The following is a 17,659-nucleotide window of genomic DNA, read 5'->3' as shown; positions in this document are numbered from 1 at the left end:
CGAACATTTGAGAAAGAAGATCCTTCGCCATAACTCGAAGCCAAGAAACAATCAAACTGTCTTGTCTGATCCAATAATCGTATTCAGGGTTCATTGTTCTTGTAGAAGAAGACTCTAATTCAGAAATAAAAAATTTCGAGGGAATAGCAACTTCTGGATTGTTAAATTTCTCTGGTGCATAGCCTCTCATGGTGGAAGTAACGTAATTTCCAAAAAAAGAAATTTACCTTCATCAAGCTTGAAGGTGGTAGTTTTGCTTCCAAGGTTGATCGCTTCTGATGGAGTTAGGGAGGAGATTGTTGCTGTTGATGATTGAACTCGCAAAGGAGAGTCGCCCCATTTGCAACAGTAAAAAAAAATCACCAAACTTTTCATTGTTAGACTTTGAGCACCGATACCAGAAATGATACATAGTGCCAAATAGAGAATGACCACAAAATGAAGTATTTCTCATTAATTGAAGTGTGATCAACATAATGACCTTTATATAGAAAATACATTGTGTAAAACTGAACAAACAACACAATCAACTGAATAACAGAAGGATAAAAACAAATTGTTCAGTTGGAACAATATTGATAAATATAACAGCTTCCAGCCTAATAACACTTAGTGAGCTCTCTTAATATAGGGAAGGACTCCAATATCTCCCAGAACTTCCTTTGTCGAGTTCACCATAGTTTGGATATGAATGATTAATGCGTGTTGTAGCTTCTTGGCTCTTGACCTTGTAATGGGACCTTGAGACATGACAATTGATGTTCCTTGATTCACATCACATGTGTTGTTGCATAGATACCATTTATCAACAAAAACTACTCCAGGAGGGGGAAGAAACAATATAAAATTGACCTTTCCAGCATGGGGCTGTGAAGGAACCAACTGCAGAAAATTTGTTCAACAGCTCCACTGCGCACAAACTGATCCTGTTGGCAGTTCAGACCTGCAGTTTCCTTTGAATAATCTGAAGAGGGGAAGGGGGGTGTTACCATGCCAACTAACCAACAATGCAAGGATGCTCTAGAATGTTAAAGAATAAGAACTAGCACACTGACATGGCCATGACTCATGACATAAGTATAATCCTGGAGCAGCTACAATTTATATATTGCCATGCTATGGTAAAAGCAACAAGACCGTGTTAACTCTAATTAGTAGAAAAATCGTAGTATTTTTAATTTGAAATTTGGGGTCAAAATAGGTGAGGTAAAATTAGTCCCAAAATGCCAAAACTGAGACAATAGAACTAATCAGTTCGGTCAAAGCCAATTTTAAAAATGGAAACCAAACAAACCAGTTCAGTTAAAATCAGTTATCTAGAAGCATTGGTTTGGTTTGGTTAGCCATCACAGTTCTGCTTTTCATTTGGTCCAAAACTGAACCACAAACACTCCTAGCAACCAGCATTACAACATAAGTGGAACATAATAAGGAGGATTCACCTGGTGAGGCTAACACTAATCATGTCTAAGATGAAAAAACTTATACACTCAACTTGAACCAATAAAAGAATAAAACGAAACTAAATGCCACAGATCAAAGAACATCTATGGACTCATAATCACATAAATAAATTTTGGTACTTTGTTCTCCAAGCAAGAGGAGGAGATTATACAATATTAGGCAAAGGGTTTAAATCCTATTTTGATACTTAAGCTTGTATGCTGATTTCATTTTGGAAATTTCAAGCTTTCATTCCAGGATCTAAACTTTCCATGAGAAACTATTTAAGCCACTTTCATTAATTATTTTGTAAAAACAATAACCATATGTTTCTTGAGCTGGACTGGCTTTTGAAAGTTGGACAAAACTTGAATAATAAAAGCATATCGATCAAAATAAGATAAGAATAAAACTTTAAATACCAAACAAGTACTCGAACCAAAATAAATGGATGTTATAATGTTAAAGAAATGGTCCTCTCCCCATCCGTAGAAGAAAATCAATCAGAAGTTATGTGATCTTACCCCTTCTCCTATGTCAGGACTCCGGATAATGCAAAGATAATTTTCATCCAAATTATCTTCTGATTGACAGGTAAAAACCCAAAGTGAATCAAATCTGTCCTTAGCTGCAATAGTTGTTCATGGGTGCATGGAATGGGTCACACATCTTCAAAGGTTTTCGTGAATGCATGGTAGAACCCTCCAAAATGGTTTCCACAGTTGAATTATTGAGAACACTCTCAGAGGTATTCACATAATCCATGGGCAAACAACAACAAAAACAATAGGTGCAGAAATCTCTTCAAGGTGTGTCTTCCCGTTGCAACCAATTGATATCCTGCTAAGTACAATTTTCAGAACATGATGAATAGTAACTCCAATATTAAAAAGTAAGATAGAAGTAAGAGAAACTGAAGGCTCCACAATACAAAAATGATCTTTGCAGTACTTTTTTCCACATAAACAACCATAAAATATTTTCAAATTCACTTTTAAAATAATTTTTGGAAAAAGAAAAAACTCCAGAAATCTATTTTCTCCTATAAATTCCTACAACATATAATTGCCGGAGTTGAGCTTTACTAGTGTATTGCTCAGTGCCTGACTTGTACACTAACATAGACTTCTTTAGCTGAACGAGGCAAATTACTTGCTTTGAACTTCTATTCTTTTTTCATCATTCCAGTGAAAAACTATCTTTAGTTCAAAAAAATAATAATAATAATTACAAGGGTAGTGATAGGAACCAAATCGTTTAGAAGAGTTTTATTGATAATTCGATGAGCTACACAACTGAATATGCGATCAGGTAAACAATCTAGTAAACGATCAGTTACTCGATGCAAATAGCTAGGCTATCCTCTATACGATCGTTGCTATTCACTACGCGATTGTCTACTATTCACTGCACGATCGTCTACTCGATGAGCTAGACGATAAGCAACACGATTACAAAATCTTCCTAAAAGCAGTCTCCGTCTTCAGCTTCCTCTCACACGCGAGAGTTAAGCTTCCCCCACTCACAATTGCTCTGATTATCAAAAGTCCCCCCTCATTTCCCGCTTCCCCCTCCTTTTAAACAAAAGCCTTCTCCTAACCGAATTGAAGTCTTCACTAGTTGTAGTCCCCAACCCCCCTAACTATCGCAACTTCCTCTTTTCCCAAATTACCCTAGCAATACAATCGGAGGCCTAACAGGTAGTTTAAAGAAAACATCCCTAAACTTTGTTATTTACCGTTATTATATGGATGGAAATCATTTATCTATATCATGTCACCTCCCTCTTCTATACATTGAAGCAGGAAAGAGAGGAGAATGAAAGAGGTCGGTGAAATGGGCTCTAGATAAATAGTTTTCGTCCATATACTAATAGTAAGGCCATTTTTTACTTTTATTTTTAATGTTAAGGGTATTAATGCATTTTTTTGAAAGTTATGCGATAATTTTTTAAATGAGGTATTAATGGTTTCCATCCATATATTAAGCGTTAGGGTATTTTTTAAACTTTTTTTTTTTTTTTTTTTTTTGAAAGTATAAGGGTGTCAATGAAACTTTGAAAATTTGGGGGCATATTTGAAACAAAGAACAAAGTTCAAAGTATTTTCCATAATTTAGCTTAACAATAATAATAAATAATTGCTCTTTGGTTCCACATACTTAAGTTTAAATCTAGCCACCAAAACATGGCAAATTACTATGTTGCTTATTATGGGAAATTTGATGACAGACCCATTGATAGCTCCCTAAATGGACTATCTTAGTGCCTCTAATCCCACTCGTTTAAAATGATTAACGAGTTTAGATTTCTATATTTGTAGGAATTTGAGCATCACATGCATTCCAAAGCGTTATGGGCAGTTCATGATTAATTTGAAGTTATTAGGAGCTTACCAAAGCATCCAGGGCTTCAAAGGAGAAAAAATGTTAAAAATACCCCTAAAGGCCCTAGCGTTGCTCTGCCATGTGCTGCTAGAGATGGCACGCAAGACAAAAAGCATCAGCAGGGGATAGGGCCACGATGCCGTAGCATACTGCAGCTCCCGCACGCACTGCAGAAACATTTTGCCCAGCTCATAGAACCGCGAAGTTGTAAGTGGCATTGCAGTGTTCTTGACAAGCATTATATATACTTCTTATCATTTTAGGGTTGAAGAGAGGAGAGTTGTAAGCTAATTTTGGGCACTCTAAGCTCAGTTTTGGCCACTTTTGCCCAAGACCCATGAGATTCTTTGTATTTTTTACTTGTAATGAAGATTTTGGCATTGGTATTTGAGATTTGATGACCGACTAGACACCAAATGTCCATTTAGAGGTTAGTTGGACACTTTTGTTTATGGATTTAATGATTTGATGGAATGTTTATGGGTTTTTCTGATTCTTCATGTTTTTAACTCATTGCTTGAATCTATGTGCAATGAATGTTATATTAATGTGATAGATTAGTCGTCTCAAAGCATTGGTAAGCCCCAAAATAAGGTGCACATATGCTATATATTCGTAATGAAAGCATGTTTAATTTGAGTAGTAAATAGGTGAAGTTATAGTTATGGTTCGATCTCTAGCGTCACCAAAGTCCCCAATAAAGAAAGATAACAAAATCTAAGGAATAGAAAAGGCATTAGAATCGACGTGGCCAATTTAATCTAATGTTCTAATCAATCAAAGAGCTTAATGCAATTAACTAGTAGTATGACCACTATTTAGTCAATTTAGAAATTGACATCGTATTATGAGTTAATTTTCTATTAAGGGAGTCTTACCAGCATTACTAAATCAGTTGATTAGGCTTGTTAATTAGATAACCCAATTCTTATGATAAATCAATGAATTAACCTATAAATAGCCCAAAGGCCTCTTAATCCACGAAGATAATCTTGTGTTATCCCCTCCAACACCCCCCCCCCCACCCCCCACCAGTAGTGGAAATTCTTGTTCGGTATACGTACATATATTTGATCGATTGAAAGCCTCGACAACCTTCCATTTATCACCCATCTTTCCAAAATAACGAGATGTTGGCGAATTATACAACTGACAGAAATATTGGAAATCAGAGGGGTCAAGACACATACCATTTGACATATGCTATCTGACAGCTGAAGTGCTTCTTCCCACCTACTAGCTCTGGTAAGCCCCAAAATAAGGTGGACAAATGTACCAAGATCTGGTATTGCACCCTCTCTTAGCATATCATAAAATAACTCAAACGCCTGACCAATCTTAGTTGTATTAGAAAAGCTCTGAATCAAAGTTGTATACATATTCTTCTTAGCAGCCATAGGCATAGAAGCTGATATGACCTCTTTGTGGAGATCCATTGCCAGTTCCAGTCTTCCTGCCTTAACAAAGTTATCAATCAAAACCCTATACAGCAGAATAATTGGAGCAGAATCATTCTTCTCCACTTCCTCTAAAAGCCCAAGAGAGAGAATGAACTCCCGTTTATAGCCTTCAATGACCTTACAGTAGCTCGATACATGTTTTGGCCAATATGTTTGTTTCATTTCTTCCAACAGTGCATAAGCCTCATCTAAATGGCCAGCAGCACAGCAGTGGTTGATCAACACCGTGTAGGTGACAAAATTTGGAGCACAACCTTTTGAGCCCATTTCCCTGAAAAGCTCAAGGCATTTATCGACTTTACCAGCTTTCCCAAAGCCATCAATCATTGCAGTGTAGGTCACAACATTTGGTTTACATCCCTTCTCTTCCATCATCAGCATAAGCTTATAAGCTTCATCCGTCTTTGCCACTTTAGAAAGGCCATCAATCATCTCTGTGTAGATAACAACGTTAGGAGCACAAGAATTCTCTAACATTTTGGACAACATCTTCAAAACAAGATCTAGACGTTTATCCTTGAATAGTCTATCAATAAGAGAGCTATAAGTATAGACATTAGGATTATACCCACGCTCTACCATCTTACGAAACACCTCTTGTGCTTCATCCAACTTTCCAGCCTTACAAAACCCATCAATTAGTGCATCATATACAATGGTGTTTGGTTCACAGCCTTCCACAAACATGGTCTCCAACAAGTCACGGGCATCTTTGACTTTATGGGCCTTGCATAAACCATCCACTAAAGCTCCATATGTAACAACATTTGGCTTTTCAGCCACATTATTTTCTATTTTAAAATACATATCTACGTCAGGAATGTTTGTATCACCTCTCATTCTTGCATAAATCTGACAAGCTTTTTCTATATTCCCTGATTTACAATAGCCATCAATTAAAGCTGTATATGTAATGACATTAGGAAGACAACCCTTCGCTATCATTAACTCAAAAAGTTCATTAGCAATAGAAACTTTCTTAGCCTTAAGGTATGCATGGATGAGGGTTGTATAAGTCACCACAGTAGGTTCACAGCCATCTCTTACCATTTCATCTAGCCAATTGTGAGCTTGTTTAATGAGGCCAGCTTTAGAAAAACAATCAATTAAAATTGTGTATGTATAAACATCAGGAACCACACCAGTCCCTTTCATTTCTTTAAAAAGCAGAAAGGCATTTTCCACCCTGGATGCATTACATAGAAAACCAATCGCTTCAGAATATGTAGAGGTATCAGGTATAAAACCATTACCCACCATTTCATGGATTACTTTATGAGCTTTCTCAAATTTCCCAAAGCCACAAAGGCATCGAGCAAAGCTAACAACGTTGACCTTATTTAGAACAGTTCCGGCAGAAAGCATCTCATTGTAAGCTTTCTCAGCCAACTCAAATGTAACTGGCCCAGGTAATTCTTCACCGCTACAAATACTGCCAATTAAGATATTGTAAACCACATAGCCAGGTTTGCATTCACATTTTTCCATTTTCTTAAGCAACTTATATGCATATGAAAAATCACCTGATTTGCAATAAGCATGAACAAGAGAATTAAATATCGTATAACTCGGAAAACAGCCTTCTGCAATCATCATGCTTAGAATTCTCTTGCATCGACCCAACTGTTTTTTATTCAAACAGCCACAAAGCAATATCTTAAAAGTCTGATCATTAGGGATGCAAGAACTAGACCGCATCCTGTTCAAAAAATCCATTGCTTCTTCAAAAAATGAAGCTTCGCACAGTCCAGATATCATCTTATTATAAAGAATTGTATTAGGGACAAAATCTTCCTTCTCAATTAATGAGAGGGCTTCTCTCCATTTACCCACTTTGCAGAGAGCTTGAACAAAAAAACCAAGAGTAAACTCATCCATACTAAATCCTAATTCTGCCATTTCCCTATGAACCAAATGAGCAGTGTCCAACTTATCCGCCCTGAGAAAGACTTGAATTAAAGCATTATAAGTTAATCGGGTAGGCTTGTACCCAAAGTCCTTAAGCCTCCCGAGCTCTTCTAATGCTATATTCCACAACCCATTTCGGCAGCACTTCCTAATCGACACATTAAGCAACTTCCCAAGCACTTTTTTGTCAGCACTCTTAATTTCCAGAAGAAACTGCTCGGGCACTGGATCATAAGTACCACGCTCGTAAACATCTAACAACGCATTGTACACTGACGGAGTATGATTGTAACCAATTTGTCGACCCGCCCATAAAAAGAACTTGACACAAAGTTCACGACTTCCCAAAAGACTCAAAATCTCAACCACCAAATCTGGATTCAACTTCTGCCTGAACTGCCTAAGTAATTTATAGGTTTTGTCCCCGAACCCATCATCACAATTTCGAATTGCATCTAATATTGAAATGGCCTCGTTTGAAATCTTACCAGTATCGAGCGTCTGGTCTAGAGAACCGGAGTCAGCATGAGAATCCAACAACGAATCACGCAGAAACGAGACTTCTTGGGGCGAAAAGCATTGGACCCGCGAACTATCAGACGAAAGCGACTCGTCCGGATCAACCAATCCTTTGAGATCGTCCGAAGGAGAAGTGGAGTGGTGGGCAATGGGGGAGGAAAGGGTTTGGCGATATACACTGACGGAAGAATGGGAGAATATCGGAAATGGGTTTGAAGAGAAGACGGCGTTGGATCTAAATGGAGAAGAAACGAAGGAAACTGAGAGAAATTGGAGAGATTTCAGTCCCCTTCTGCTCATTACTCACTGTGAGGAACTTGGAAATGGGATTTTGTAGGATTGGGTTTTTGGAGGGTTTATTTGATGAAAGGCAAAATCAGACTGTAGAAAGCTTGCAGTTTGTTCGTTTTTTCCTTCATTTTCTTTTCTTTTTTTTTTTCCTGGACAAACTATCTTTTCATGTTCAAGAATAAGTATGTTTAGTTTTCAAAATATACCTTTTTAGTTCGTGAATTTTTTAAAATAAATGTATTTGATCAAATTTTAAAAATATATACTTTTAGTTGCCAAAATTTTAAGAATAAGTTTGAAAGGTTTTTTAATTAGTTTTTATTTTCATTTTATATAATTATATGAAATTTTGAATTACAAAAATATGTTTGAAAAATAATTTTAGAGAAAAGAGGTAATTTTAAAAAAAATAATTTTCTGATTTAAAATAACAATAAAAAAAATGTAGGAACCTTTTAAATACATTTTAAAAAATTCAATGACAAAAAATGTACATTTTGAAAACTTATGTATCAAATGAACCTACTCTAAAAAACTAAGAGTTAAAAAGGTTTATTTTGAAATTTCAAAGACAAAACACACATATTTTTTCAAAACTCGAAGATTAAAAAGGTCATTTTTCCTTCTTTTTTTTTTCTTTCTTTTCCTCCCTCAACCTGTGGATATTTCTATAAACGAATTAAATTATTAAGGGCAAAATACATTTTTGGTCCTTGAGATTTGAATATTTAGTCCTTTTCAAACAAGATGTTTTAGTCTTGAGATTTGAAAATTAATTCTAAATTATCCTGAATTAAATTGACAGATAGTTGACCTAATAAAAAAATGATGTTGTGGTTAACTTATTGATTTGACTATGATGAAGTGAAAACTTTAAATGAATCGGCAAAATATATTGATTTTATATTTTTTTAGGGTTTAGTCTTTTCATCTCCTCCCTTTCTTTCCATCCCCTTCCTCCTTCCTCACCTTCTATTAACCATCCTTCGATGGGCATCAACTCCCAAAATCTTCCTCTCTGTTAATGAAAATTATGGTTTTTGTTTATTCCAATTATGTATGAGCAATAGCTCTCCTAATTAGTGTTCTCATTATATTGTATTATGGAGTGTGTATTTAGTCTTCCATTCATCTTTGTAAAAGTATGCAGATTATTCAATAAAATACACAAAACAACATGGTATAGAGTCATGCACTAGGGTCTTTGCACCTCCAGCGTTTTAGACTCCATTAGATCTACAGTCATTTCAGTAGATCTGCACCTGTCGTTAAACCCTAACCTAGATCCGTCGTCATTATTGTCGTTGTGCTCTATCATCGCCCACCTCAAATTTGTGTTGTCGCTTAGTCATCGTCACCTTTACAACCCACCTTTTACTACAATCTATCGCTCCAAAAAAATCCAAGCTCGTTGTACTCTAATCTACTCACCACCTCGTCCTTTATCGTTGGTACCAGACTCGTCGTTGTTGGTCTCTGCGCGTGTGCCAGATTTGTCGTCATGGGTTCTTTATCACCATCACCTAGTCCTCCATCGATGGAAATAGATTTGTCGTCGTGGACTCAGCCTCTTTGCTCATAAGTCTTTCTTTGTTGGGATTAGTGTCCTAAATCTCTTGGCTCTCGTAGTTTGTGAATTTGTATAAACAAATTGTTATTAATAAAACAAGAGTTATTTTATTTATGCATTAACTCAATCCAATAAACTAAGATCTAAGGTTATTTTATATAACTTAAACATGTATGTGGTTGACATATAGGTGGATCATGTTTAAGTAATAACTTAAATGGTCTGTAGTATATGGATAAGGTTGGGGTGACATTACAGATACACCCCCATTGTTATAATAGTTGTAAACTGTTACAAACGATGTGATTCTAATCGTTCATGTGGAGACATGCGAATGAGAGTATCCTATACAAGTTTGTATAAGACTGATCTGCGAAATGATTAGTCTCTCTTTATAATGTCGTTACTTGAGGAGATTAACGTTTCAATAGGATGACCATAGGCGACTCAACCTAAATCCTAAGTGAGTTGTGAATTTCTATCTATGAAGGTGATCCTTTTGAACTATATGGGTGAGAGTGACCAGATTCGCTGACTCAATATGCCTGGAAACATAGCTACACAAGATGAAATCCACTCATTTGGTTTTAGGGTAAGTAGATGAATTGCTCCCTTAAGGGTTGATTTTGCTTGAATAATGAGACGTTTCACCCTCTCATTGGCTAGAAAGGGGTCTAGTTTATAGTTGGACTATAACTAATTGTTCATTAGAGGGATCAGTGGTACTTAAGAAGTTAGATGTAACTACAGGGGTAAAACGGTAATTTGACCCAATTGTAGTTACGAACAATTTGTGAATGGTCGACTTACTGTTGATTGGTTTTATCCATGACACAAAAATATATCTGCAATGTGAAGAGTGCAGTTGTGGATCTTTAGTGGAGTGACATGTAGTTAATAAATGTTGATTAATTACTTTAAAATTTTAATTAATTAATCTCGTATCATTGGAATTTCTAATCTGTAAGTCCATTAGGTCACCTTGCTAACTCACTAAGGATAAAATAAGGAATAAATGGTTTTGGAATAATTTGAATTGTTCAAATTATTCAAGGAAAATTTTATATTAATATGCTTAATATAAAGTATAATGTATATGGATACATTATAATACATAGTTAATTATGAATATTATTTATAATTAATACTATGTATAAGAGAAATAAATATTTGAATAAATTCAAATATTAATTATATGAATGTGATTCATATAAATACTATAGGTTAAATTTAATATGAATGAGATTCATATTAAAGTTATAGGTTATGTGAGAGGATGTCATTTGAATATGATTCAAATGAAATTTAGATATATGATATTTAGTTATTAATTAATTAATAATTATTTAATATTATTAGTTTAATTATATGTTAAGTAAGACTTAGGAAAATTCTTATAAATAGAAAAATCCCAAAAATATTTATACTTTATAGCAAAAAGTTCTAAAAGTAGCTAAGTACTTTGACTACTTTTGGAACTTTTCACTATAAAATGTAAATATCTTTTAAATATCTTTTAATATTTAACAAGACCCCTAAGATTCATTACTTATTTAGTATATATTATATTTAATGAGAATATTCGCATTAACTGGAGGGGAATTGTAACTTTCCCTCCATAAAGTCTCTCACCGTGATTACAGAGTGTGTGATTCTGTAATGGTTACAGATAGAGAATACAGAATTTTTTTTGTAGAACATTATCTCTCTCAAAAGAATTCACTCAAAACTCTCTGCATTATTCCCTTCCTTCTTCCAAACCATAAACAGGTCCCACAATTTGTGTTCCTTGCCTGAGAATAGCAAGGAAGTCCTTTTGGTGGTGTCCCCTGTTCGTGATCTGTTCGATTCGTGGGAAGACACTGCAGTAAGTTGAGTATGAGGGAGACCTAGTTCGTACTGTCCCAGAGGAGGAGAGAAGTGAGGTGAGGAGTAGTCTTCAAAGGTAAGTTCCTCCTTATTCTTTATCCTCTCAAAAGCATGCTTATATTAGTTCTATTTATCTCTGTTTTTTCTCTTAATTTTATGTTTTCGAAATTGTTTTAACATTGGCACATCGTTCATACACTTCTACGAGGAATTCAATTCCTTCATTCTTCTACCCTAAATCCACTCAGACTCCTCACACTGCCGCTTTACTCCATTTAGTCCCTCACGCGCGCCGCCCTTCTCCTCTGGTTATATCCCTTACGCGCGTCGTTGCTCTAGCCATCCGATATTTTTTCGTGTGGAATTTTGTCTAGATTCAGTGTCACCTACCTGATCCGACATCTTTTAATCCTAGCCCATCCGACATCATTTCAGGGTAGATTTTCCTCGTCCTTAGTCGTTACAGCCCTAATTCGGTCATGTTCAACTCAGATCTATTAACCGTGAGTTCTTTATTCCCATCGCTCGAATTAGATTAGCCACCGTGGGCCTTAGTTCCCCTAATTGTTCCAACTTTTGAGTCACAATAACTTGTATTTCTACAAGTTATCATATACCTTTGGGGTATCCTACAAAGAGGCACAACCTCGAACGTGGTTCCAATTTCTTTGGATTAGCGTCAAGCACATATGCTAGACAACCCCATATGCGGAAGTGATGCAAACTAGCTTTACGCCCATTCCACAACTCCAAAGGTGTTCTCGCAACACTCTTGAGAGGAACACAATTGAGGATATAAGCTGCAGTCTCCACTACAATAACCCAAAACGAGTTCGGTAAGGAAGTGTAACTCATCATCGACCGAACCATGTCCAACAAGGTTCTGTTTCTCCTCTCCGCTACACCATTCTGCTAAGGTATACTTGGCGTTGAGAGTTGGGAAACGATTCCATGTTCTGGAACTCCGAATCCAAAAACTTTCCACCTCGATTCGATCGAAGTGTTTTAATTCGTCTATCCAAAACCAACAAAATTCACACTTTGTAAATTCAAGGAAAGCTTTAAACAGAGGCAATTAACCCATAAACATTCATCAACAACCATCCACAAACACATTTAACACTTAAATGCAATGCAGAAAAATGATAACGGGCAGAAATGCAAGTTATTACAGCGCAAAATAACAATAATGGATTACGACGGTAAAAATATATAAAATTGCGTCCAAAAGCATTAAGTTTATAACATTGCAATCGCATGCGTCCATCGCATTAAAAACTACTAACTTATGTATTTTGTGCAGAAAATGCACTGGCGCAAGGCGGAATTGCGATCCAAAAAAATTAACGTCCGAGCACATTAAGAGATTACAACCACAAGACTATGCGATCATTTGCATTCTCGAAAATCTGTTCAAGAAGATGGCTGCATAGAGCCGACGCATCAAGGTGAAAGCTTAATAAATCACGATGGGACAGAAAGCTGATGACAGTTGATTCCAAATTAACTTGACAAGCCGTTAACGACACTGTAGCAAGTACACTCAACTTTTCGATGACAATTATTCGGCGCATTAGACAGAGGATTAATGACATCCCATCAGTGCAATCATTTGAGAGAAAAATATCTTCACCCTAAAGTTCTATAAATACCGAAGGCCACCTTCATTGAAGGAGCTCGCCCAGTTCAAAGAGTTCACCATATAAAAGATAGTTAGCCTTGTTCATAGTTTTCTTATACTTAGAAGGCGGAAGCGAGATAAGGGAAAAGATGCTAGAAGATTGTCTTGGACAGCTCGAGAGAGTGCCAGGGAGCGTGGAAAACAAAGAGAGGGCCGACTCTTGCAAGAGTAAGAATATCTTTCGAGCAGAGTAGAGAAGAACAGTGTAAAAGTCTTGGGAAGCAAGAAATTGCTACCAGGCTCTTTATCTCTATTTCACATTGTCATTCTGTATTTCGATTTCATATATAGAATGAAACTTACATTTCTACATCTGTTCACTCTCTTTATAATACGCATGAGTAACTAAACTTTTGAATGGGTTGTGAAGTACTTAGCTAACATGACCTAGGATCTTCATTGCATGCGATCATCTTGTCTTATGTTGCGTCCATCACCCTTTAGAGCTACTCAAGAAAGAGTCTAAAGAAAGAACCTAAGACTTGAGAAAGCTAAGTTAGAATCTAGACTCGAGAGAGCAAGATTATATTTGCATAAGCAAGAGATAGAGACTTAGAGATAAGCTCTGTTTGCCAACATGCATCGCATGCACCCTAGAGATAGGTTATAGTAGTATACGGTCGCCTTGTGTATGTGTATGTCATTCGTCATCGCATAGACAATAATAGAGGCTTAAACGTAGGTCCTATAGACACCATCGCATACATCGCATGCATTCTAAAACTAGAAGCCATAGAATTTGCATTGAGAGATGACTTGCTATTATGTATGTAGCATGATCGCATAACATAAATACAATCTTAGGAAGTGTTAGCTAAAACCCTTCTCAACTCGTTCCCCCGCATACTCGCATCTTTCGTATTATTAACTCTTTTCTCAACTCCACCGCATAAACTTTATACTTCAAACAACATACCAACCAACGTATTGTTTTATTTGTCATCCCAAAGAGATCTAAAATTACCATCGCATATGTTTCCTTAGTCCCTGTGTTCGACCCTGGGCTTACCAGGCAACTCAGTAGGATTTATACTTGGATCTTGCTAAGAAAAATTACATACATAATGCATATTCCACCATCGCATTCTACACCATTATTTCATCGCATTAACAAAATGCATCAAGTTTTTGGTGCCGTTGCCGGGGACTACGACAATACATTGTGCTAACAGTAATTTTTTTTATTTTCTTTGCAGCTTTCAATCTTTGGTGAATTACAACCCAGAGATTGAAAGAATGTTCTGACGAAGATTGAGAAACAACCGGCAACAGCAAAAAGACAGAACTCCAAGAATGGCAAAACAACCGGAAGAGAGGGCCGCAAACGCAAATAATATAATGGCCAACCCCATCCTCCTGGTGAATGATTGCAATAGACCCATTCGGGACTATGTGTCGCCAAACCTATATGATTTCTCCCCAGGAATCATGAGGCCAGCTCTGGACGGATCGAGGTTTGAAATGAAACTGGTTATGTTCAAAATGATTCAAACGGCTGGACAGTTTGGTGGAAGGCGTGGCAAGGATCCGCACGCCCATCTCTAGAATTTTATTGAAATCTGCAATACTTTTGTGTAGCCAAATATCTCTGCTGAGGAGGTTCGACTAACGTTGTTCCCATTTTCCTTATGCGATCAAGCAAGGAAATGGACTTATTCTCTCGAACCAGGGGAAATAACATCGTGGGAACAAGTAGTGGAAAAGTTCATGAAGAAATACTTCCCTCCAACAGAGAACGCAAGAAGGAGGAAGTTAATTACGAATTTTGAACAGGAAATTGACGAATCGCTTAGTGACGCCTGGGCGAGGTTTAAGAGGCTGGTAAGAGATTACCCGCATAACGGCTTACCAGATTGCTTATAGATGGAGATTTTCTACCACAGACTGAACCCTGCATCGCGTACGACTGCCAACGCGGCAGCAGCTGGTGGTATGCTTGATAAAACTTACGATGAGGCCAAAAATATACTTGATCGCATTTCTAAAAATCATGAAGACTGGAGAGAAAATGATCAAAGAATGAGGATCAAAGATAGTGACGCAGATAATGGGGCCATCGCATCCCTACAAACCCAAATGAATGCGATGATGAGTTTGATACAAGGTATCACAATCAATAGCACGGGAATGCAAAAAGCGCAGGTCAACGCAATCGCTCAAACGACCACGAGTTGTGTCATCTGTGGAGAAGCACATCCGATTGAAGAATGCTCAAGGAATCCGTAGTCAATATGCTTCATAAAGAATAACCCTTTCTTTGATACGTACAACCCCGGATGGAGAAACCACCTTAACTTCGCGTAGAAGAATCAACAGCAAAATTTTCAACCTATGGCGCAAAAAGAAGGGCCACCAGGATTTTTCCTGTGAACAAACGGTCAAACGCAAAACCAAGCTAGCAGTTCGCAGGCACCGCAATCTTCATCCTTGGAAAGTTTGCTGAAGCAATATATTGAAAAGAATGAAATAGTGCTTCAGAATCAAGCGACGTCCATCCGCAATCTTGAAATTCAGATGGGACAGATTGCGAGCAAACTCAAAAGTAGACCGCAAGAAGCGTTGCCGAGCTCAACTGAGCTCCCTCGCAACTCTGGGGGTATAGGAAAGGAACAATGCCTAGCAGTCTCCTTGCTAGGCGAAAAAACGACAGCAGAAGAAAGGGAAGAGCCCACCAGGACCAACCCAAATATGGTGACATCCGAGGACCCATTGACATATGATTCAAAAGAGCCCGAGAAGATAAACCTAGAAGTTGCTTCCACCTTCAAGCCTCTAGAACACGTGATAGAAGAAGTACAGCTACCACCATTCCTACAAAGATTGAAAAGAAACAGAATGATGAAGAAAAGATCGCTACAGTGGCAGTAACGCAAAATGTTATGATCCCGCCAAAAATGCACGACCTAGGAAGCTTCACGATACCTTGCTCAATTGGAGGGGTCTACATTGGTCAAGCACTATGCGATCTTGGGGCGAGTATAAACTTAATGCCACTATCAATCTTCAAACAATTGAATATGGGCAAACTAACGCCCACGACGGAGACTCTTCTACTTACAGACAGATCCCGAATACATCCCAAGGGAGAGTTGAAAGATGTCGTAGTCTCAATTGACAAATTCATCTTACCGGAAGACTTCATCATTCTGGACTATAAAGCTGACGAAGATGCGCCCACCATATTGGGACGATCATTCCTCTCGATCGGTCGTGCTTAAATTGATGTGCACAAGGGGGAAATCGTAATGAACGTCAATGGGGAAAAGCTACGGATTAAGGCAGTCAAGATCCTAGAAGACCGCGAAAAGAAGAGGAAGTTGCCTTGGACGTAAATAGCCCAGATTGAAATAAGCAATCCATGTGTTACTATGTGACCCAAACTCATTAGAGACACAATTCTTTTAGAATATCCTTTTTCCTATCAATGATTCATGAACTTCAGTTACCTTTCTTTTATCTGTTGTCATATATTTGTCTTTTTGCATTTCTACAAAAAAAAAAATGGCTCCGCAATCGTGTTGAACGATCGTGGTAAACGATTTTGCTAACTCTGTCTGTTATTTGACCCTCTCAATGTTTTCTTTGCAACGATCATGGTGAACGATTGCGGAGGAGCTACACAAAAGACGCAACTAGCTTAGTCCGCCATAACAATTGAAGAGAGTAGTTTGCCGCAAAGAATGATGCATTCACAAATAATGTAGGCGACAGAATAAATTTGGGGGTTGTATCTTTCCTTGCCTTTGTTTATTCCAAATTTTGCTCTCTCGCATCGCATTCTAACTTTGATAATTTTATCATCGCATCCTCTTTAGTCGGCGCAATCATTACATATTGATTAATTTAGTAAACCACCGCATTATTTCTCTTTGCTAATTATGATTTCAATGATGAAACGCATGCCTCTATTTTTTCGTATATACTAGAGTCAACTTAATTTTAGGACAGTCAACTCATTAAATATTTCTAGAAGTTAGTGGTCTGCCAGCTTTCTTTCAAACTGACTTTTTACGAAAATTCCTAAGAGCATCGCATGACTTCTTTCAATCTTTCAGCAATGAGTGCAGTGTTGTGTTTAAATTTGGGGGTGCGGTATTCATTTTCAACCTTGCTATTTTTAGGCTCTACAAAAAAAAAAATCATAACATTGCGATTGGATCCTACTCATAGTTGGATGTTCGCATGACACACGTGGGGGCAAGGCAAAACGAAGGTAGGAATTGTGATCAATGCGTAAATAAAATGATCGTAACTCCACAGCCAAATGGGCATGAATTTAGACTGAGAAAGAGCGTCTTGCTTGTAGTTGGATGTCCGCATAACACACGTGGGGGCAAGCCAAAACGAAGGCTATGTACTTGGATCGGCGCAAAGTCATAAAATATATATATGTATATATCTAAAATACGCAAGGATATAAATCATTTGAAAATACCCCAGTTGAAAAAGTTTTTTATATGAAATAAATCATGTGATGCCCTGGAAACAAGTAAAGTCTTTTTGAAGGTTAAACTTGCGGTCCCTAAATTTTAG

The 17,659-nt window shown here is 37.2% G+C and overlaps 1 protein-coding gene across 1 annotated transcript; it reads right to left on the bottom strand.

Annotated features, from left to right (window-relative positions):
• Positions 1 to 428: 428 nt before the first annotated feature.
• LOC120075462 (Tetratricopeptide repeat (TPR)-like superfamily protein) lies at positions 429 to 8,156 on the bottom strand. Its single transcript, XM_090312555.1, has 3 exons — positions 5,019 to 8,156; positions 1,968 to 2,283; positions 429 to 964 (listed from the first exon to the last, which is right to left on the bottom strand). The coding sequence occupies exons 1-2, from the start codon at positions 8,013 to 8,015 to the stop codon at positions 2,248 to 2,250; spliced, it is 3,033 nt and encodes a 1,010-aa protein (XP_090168681.1). The 5' UTR covers positions 8,016 to 8,156; the 3' UTR covers positions 429 to 964; positions 1,968 to 2,247.
• Positions 8,157 to 17,659: the final 9,503 nt, after the last annotated feature.

Source organism: Benincasa hispida, chromosome 4 (genome assembly GCF_027475165.1).
Source record: "Benincasa hispida cultivar pf3 chromosome 4, pf3_genome.v1.1, whole genome shotgun sequence".
NCBI classification, from domain to species: domain Eukaryota; kingdom Viridiplantae; phylum Streptophyta; class Magnoliopsida; order Cucurbitales; family Cucurbitaceae; genus Benincasa; species Benincasa hispida.
The sequence above is the reverse complement of the archived record's forward strand: the minus strand, read 5'-3'. Positions and strand labels throughout refer to the sequence as shown.

Bases quoted from the DNA above. Each gene is read 5' to 3' on its own strand.
- LOC120075462 (XM_090312555.1), bottom strand. From the start codon at position 8,015: ATGAGCAGAAGGGGACTGAAATCTCTCCAATTTCTCTCAGTTTCCTTC. The intron at 2,284-5,018 runs GTATGTGTCTTG...TGTACTTAGCAG, and splicing joins CAGATAGCATATGTCAAATG to GATATCAATTGGTTGCAACG.